Genomic DNA, 6,000 nt, shown 5'->3' on the forward strand with positions numbered 1-6,000 from the left:
GAGAGGAAGGGTTTTGACTCTTTAGCTGAAGTTACCAGCACTGACACCCTGGAGAGTCTCTGTTTAAGGAACGATGAAGAAGCCAACAGGCTTTCCTTCCTAGCACAGGGAAGCCTGACAAAAAATCCTAGAAAAATTCATTGCTGAAAGGGTAGTGAGGCCCTGGCACAGGTTGCTCAGAGAGATTTCTTATCCCTGGAGTGTCCAAAGCCAGGTTCAGCCTCGTCTCGTGGAAGGAGTCCCTGCCCATGGCAGGGGGTGGAATGAGCTTTAAGCTCTCTTCCATACTAAACCAGTCTGTGATTCTATGATTCTCTCAATTACAGAGGCACCAGAGAGACAGAGTGCTTCAAACTCAGACATGCCCCACCCTCATTATTCTTTCCCATGAGTGTATACTGCTTGCAGCCAGTATTTCTGGGAGCAGGCAGGTGTTCAGCATTTCAGAAAGCATCAAAGCAATGCCAGACCTCCGTGGTTCTGCTCACATTTAGCAATGTATTATAAATGTGTCAGGTGAGAGCTTCCTGGTGTCCTGCAGCCTGCCTTTGCAGACCTGTGTTGTGTTTTTTGTTTTGTTTTGTTTTGTTTTCTTGGCTGGGCTGTGACCGTGTTCTTTGCACAGATATTGATGAGTGCACGCAGAGCGCCGGCATCCTCTGCACCTTCCGCTGCGTCAACGTCCCCGGCAGCTACCAGTGTGCCTGTCCTGAGCAGGGCTACACCATGGCAGCCAACGGCAGGACCTGCAGAGGTAACAGCACCTGAAGGCTGGGCCATTCACACCCTTGCAATGAGCTCAGCCGTCACAGCTGCTCAGTCAAGCCTCCGTGGTTTTTATCAGTCACTGTTCCGAAGTCAGTCTTTGAAAAACTTGCCAAATATTGGTATCTGCAAAGTCAGTTTCCCTGTGTTAGAAGAAAGTGCTGTGGCAACTCAGCTGTCAGTGTGAGCTAATTGCTTCAACGAATTCCCCAGGAGCCCACTTCATCCTTCCAACTGAGGCACTTGATGACTCACGTGAGCTATGTGTGCACCTTGGAGCAGCACTCAATGGTTGGGGTTTTAGAGGTGCCAGATGTAGAAATCTGTGGCTGCTTTATGAGTTACAGTTTTCTCCTCCGGAAAACGGGGAGGTTAAATGTTGGTGGTGTAATTGAAACTTGGCCATCCAGCAGTGTCACCTAAGCTTAATTGTGCTGGCATTAATAAATGTTAGTGAAATGACAAGAACCCTCCCCTCACACGCCCCTTTTCCTCAGAATTGTGGAGGTGTCTTCTGGGAGTCTGGTGCTTTTCATCTGGTGTGCAGCTGTGTGGTTCTGAGCTGAACCCCCCCTTTCCAAAGGATGCACTGCCTGTGTAACCTGATGGAGGATCTGATTACCTTTAGTCCTCTGCACATTCCTGCAGTCCTTACACCAGCTGCCAGGCATTTCCTGCCCTGGCTCTTCTAGGAACCCTACACGTAACTTTGGTTATGTATCTCCTGTGCTTGAATTCTGAGTGCTAATGGCAGTGAATTTTCTCTGTGTAAATCCTGAGCAGCATGAGCATACTTAATCCTGACTGTGGAGCAGTGAAGCGGATGAAATGACAATTAAAATCCTTTAGAAATATTTTAAAATATTTTCAGATGTGTTTTTAAGTATGATTGCAGTAATATCCACATGCACTTAAATTGTTATGTAAAGTTTACCTTTAGAAAACTGCAGTTCCCCTGGATACATCCCCTTTTTTGGAGCTCTGCAGGTCTGTAGGTACAAGTCTGGGCAGATACTGAGGTGTGTCTGAAAATGTGGTCAAAGGAAGGCTGGGTTGCTGTTGGCTCTGTTGTTGGCTTCTCTGTGCAGGGAGACGATGTTGGTTTCCCCCAGCTAAAGATCTGGCTCCAGTTGCTCATCATCTGGCCAGTTCTGAAAAGTTACTGGTGGAATGCTCCTTGTACCCTATTTTCAAAAGATGAGTTGTATCTCATGGAGTAGTGGCTCAACATATGGATCTTTTTTGCAGAAACTGCCTGTGGTATTTTGCAGCGCAGCCAAAGTGGTGCAGGGACTGCTTTCATGACAATGATTGCAATATGGAAGAAATTTTCTTTTCACCTACAGGCACTGCTGAGAACCAGCAAGGGATTTACTTGACTTTGATTCTCTCCTATTTCCTATTGTATACTTTTCTTTGCAAGACTTTTAAACCAGCCGGTTCAGCGTGTGAGATCAGTTCTCATCCCAGGGGAATGGAGGGAGTGGAAGGCTGTGATTTCCCTCTAAGAGTCTCTGCTCTCTGAGAATTAGCAGAGCTGCAGGGCCCTACGCAGTCCACATGCCTTGTCTGTTGGAATTTATTTCATTTTAAAGTCTCTGTGCATTGTCTAGACGTTTGGGAGTACACAGTGTGACTGTGAGGGCTCTGCCAATGCTTCCTGCTCAGGCTGGATCCTTGTCACTGCATCTGGCTCTCAGCATTGTCAGGCCCATGGTTTGGGCTTGTGGCTATGTGTGATTTAGGTAACCACATTATTCTTTGGGCCATAAAGTTTTTTTGAGCTTCTAAGTGCTCTTTATTATGTCTTTTGCAATGTGTCTCATTCTGGGGAGATACTTGTGTTTAGGTTTTCTAAACTGTGTGCCTTGTTCTGAAGGGTTGTTCTGAGTTCCCCTCTTCGGCATCTCCTGGATCCTGTAGGACAGCAGTGACCACTTTGCATTTGCTTGCTTTAATGCCAGGTTTATTTTAGTTGTTCTGCTTTAATCCAGATCTACCTTCATGCACAGATGGATTCTACTGGCACAGCCCAGCTTTCTCCAGTCTCAAAAAGTCAGTGAGAAGGTCCTGTTGTCTTTCAGCATGACTTAATTATATCCTGGTGGGGTTTGTTAATTCCTGAAAAGTACTAGGAATTAATTCTTAGATTAATTAATGATTTTGAACTTAGAACATCTTTTTCTTGTGTTTGTTCTTAGATATTGATGAGTGTGCAATAGGAAGCCACAACTGTTCAGCTGCAGAGACTTGCTACAACATCCAGGGCAGCTTCCGCTGCCTGTCGTTCGAGTGCCCTTCCAACTACAGGAAGGTGTCTGACATGTGAGTATGGCCTTGGGGCAGCACCAGAGCCTCTGGTGCTGTGTGGTGCTTAGTTTGTGGATGGGTGTGGGTGCTCAGAGCTCTGAGAAGCTGGTTTGGCACGTGGAGCTCATACACCTTCCCTGTGCAGAGTTTGTGTCTGGTTATCCTTCCTGCTCCCAAGCCCTGAATCCTCTGTTTGCCCTCCAGCTGCTGGTGGAACAGCAGAGACCAGAGCCTGCAGCTTTCCTTGCAGCTCTAAAATGCCTCTGTTTATAATTAAGTTTTAAAGTACTATCTTCTGTGCTGTTTGTGTCAGAGCAGGAGCAGCCAGGCTGCTCAGTGCTCCACTTTGACAGTGGGTTTGGGGCTCCCTGTTCAATACTCACATTGCAGTTCCTCAGGGAGTGTTGAAGGGGAGCAGGATACTGAGCTTGCCAGGCCACAGGATTCTGGGAATGGCACATCCCCAGCTCCTCAGCAGCTGGGGCTCAGGAGCCCCAAAATCTCCCTACCCATTTCCTGCCTCAGTGGCTGCCAGTGCTTTGGATCCCATATTTAGTTGCTTATGGCTTAAAACATACTTTTCCTGCCTTACAGAACTGAGCAGCTTTGCCAGTTGAGGAGTTTGTTTCCCACTCCCATGTTTTAGGTACCTTTCCAAGGGGTCTCATTGTTATTTTCTTGGAGCAGTGCCCCAGCCCTGCCGGTGATGAGCCCCTGGCTCCCCTTCCCGGCTCTGTGCTGTTCAGCCTGGCTCTGGCTGTGGACACACACTCTCCCCAGGCTGTGATCTGTGCCTCGGGCTGTGCTGCTCTCAGTTACACACCCAGAAGTGTCCCTGGGCGCTGGAAGGGCAGAACAAGCAGCTGCTGATCACACACTGAGGTTTGGGACTGCTGTTGTCCTGATGGGACTACCTAAAAAGAAAGGCCAGACAAAATTAAGAGAATAAAAAGAATTTATATTTATTGAAGTGCCTTCAGGTACATTTAGGGCAGATGAAGCATCCCCTCCCCCCACCAGGGGCTACACCCAAAATGTGTAGTCACGGGTCATGGGTTTTTATACTTTAATAAATTTGGTCCATTTGCATATTGGGGGTTAATCTTCCAGTTACAGGTAATGCAGTCATTTACCCCAAGTGTTCTCCCCCCAAACTCACTTCTCTGGGGCCTGAGGCAGTGAGGTGTCCTTGATTGCCAGGCCTGGAGAGGAATTGTTGTGTCTGACCAAAATGGGAAAGCAGTAGTGAACACTCTCTATGGAGTTTACAGTTATACACTAAAGAATTGCAGGATTACAAACGTATGAACAATACAAAATCTAAAATCCTAAGGCATCAGTCTGCTCCTTGGCAACGCCCCAAGGTTTTTATGTTTTTTCCTGCTGTTCCCTGCCCCCTGAAGGTGCCTCTCTCCTCTTTCCCCAGGAGGTGTGAGCGCATCGGCTGCTTCAACTACCTGGAGTGCCAGAACACGCCGGTGCGCATCACCTACTACCAGCTCAACTTCCAGACCAACATCGTGGTGCCAGCCCACATCTTCCGCATCGGGCCCTCGCCCGCCTACGCCGGGGACAGCATCGTGCTCACCATCACCAAGGGCAATGAGGAGGGCTTCTTCAGCACCCGCAGGCTCAACGCCTACACGGGCATCGTCTACCTGCAGCGCCAGGTCAAGGAGCCCAAAGACTTCCTGCTGGATGTGGAAATGAAACTCTGGCGGCAGGGAACCTACACTACTTTTCTTGCCAAAATCTACATTTTCATCACAGCTCATGCCTACTGAAGCCTGTGCTGACGTTGGATTTTATTGGTGCTATGCTCTTTAACTGTTCTACCAAAGCTTAATACCGTTGAACTGGCATTTCATGTATCTAGCCTTTATATTATTTTTCTTTCGTTGCTTTAAACTTTATTATTGGTTGTGTAAATTAAGTTAATTTTTATCTTTTTATGTTCTGTTTTCTTATGCAGTTCTGTACATCATCATCTGCCAGCGAACAAAGGAAGGGTTAGAAAGGCAGTACAGACCCTGTGATAAATGCTGGAACCTTTTCTTAGCGATTATTTGTAGGTGTAGTCACTTCTGCAGGGTATTGCACTAGAGAGGGAACGTGTTCATGTGGGAGTACTGGGAAAAAAAACATGGAATGATTTCTCTTTCTGACACAAAGCTCTGGTTTGGCCAGGCCAGTGGCCTCACTGGGGTGTCTCTGCTGAGGTGCTGAGTCCAAGGCCATCTGTGGACACTGATGGGGACCCCACCTCCTGCTCCCAGGTTATTTTCCTCCTTCCAACTTTCATAATATGTTGCCTTAAAATATATATAAATAAAAGGAAACTCCACCAGTGAAAAAGCCTATGGATGAGTCTTGCTTTAGTAGGAATGCTCATCTGCTGGATATTTGGAAGACCAAGGCCTTACCAGAATGTTACACTTTAAGGTAAAAGCTCACATTGCCATTTTTGTAGTTGTCTTTGAAAGTGTTGGTGTTCCTCTGTTCCTCACTCTATAATATGTAAATGCAGATTTGAAGCTTTGTAATTCTTAAAGGAATGTCCAAATGGAAATAATGAAATAATAATTACTGCTCCTTATTTTAAAGCTTGGGCATGTCCCTGAGCAATAACTTGCAGTTTTAAATAGACAAAAAAGGGAGTTGCTTCTCTGCTTCAGAGAAGGATTAGTTGATTTGTCTCCAGTGGTGTTGCCAAATGAAAAATGCCAGTGAAATTGGTGGGTTGTATTTTGCCATTTAGAAAAGAGCACAACCAAAGTTTTGAGCTCAATTTCCTCCAGTTCTTTAGGGAACTGGATGAAGTCCAAAGTTGGAGGCCAGATCTGGCAAAGCATAATATAATTGAAGTATTTATTAGAACTCAAAAATTAATATCAGAACTTCTTTTTGCTGTTTTTTTTCTCCTTC

At 46.3% G+C, this 6,000-nt stretch overlaps 1 protein-coding gene across 5 annotated transcripts in view; it reads left to right on the forward strand.

The window, feature by feature from the left end:
• Nucleotides 1-5,430, forward strand: part of FBLN2 (fibulin 2) — a 90,511-nt gene extending 85,081 nt beyond the window's left edge. For all 5 annotated transcript variants that reach the window (XM_039710233.1, XM_039710238.1, XM_039710237.1 and 2 more), the window contains 3 exons: nt 626-754; nt 2,967-3,090; nt 4,502-5,430. In XM_039710233.1, the coding sequence (XP_039566167.1) occupies nt 626-754; nt 2,967-3,090; nt 4,502-4,859 (611 nt within the window). In that variant the 3' untranslated portion in view covers nt 4,860-5,430. The remainder of the gene's footprint in view (nt 1-625; nt 755-2,966; nt 3,091-4,501) is intronic.
• Nucleotides 5,431-6,000: the final 570 nt, after the last annotated feature.

This window comes from Passer montanus, unplaced genomic scaffold (genome assembly GCF_014805655.1).
Source record: "Passer montanus isolate IOZ18808 unplaced genomic scaffold, ASM1480565v1 scaffold227, whole genome shotgun sequence".
In the NCBI taxonomy this organism is placed as follows: Eukaryota; Metazoa; Chordata; class Aves; order Passeriformes; family Passeridae; genus Passer; species Passer montanus.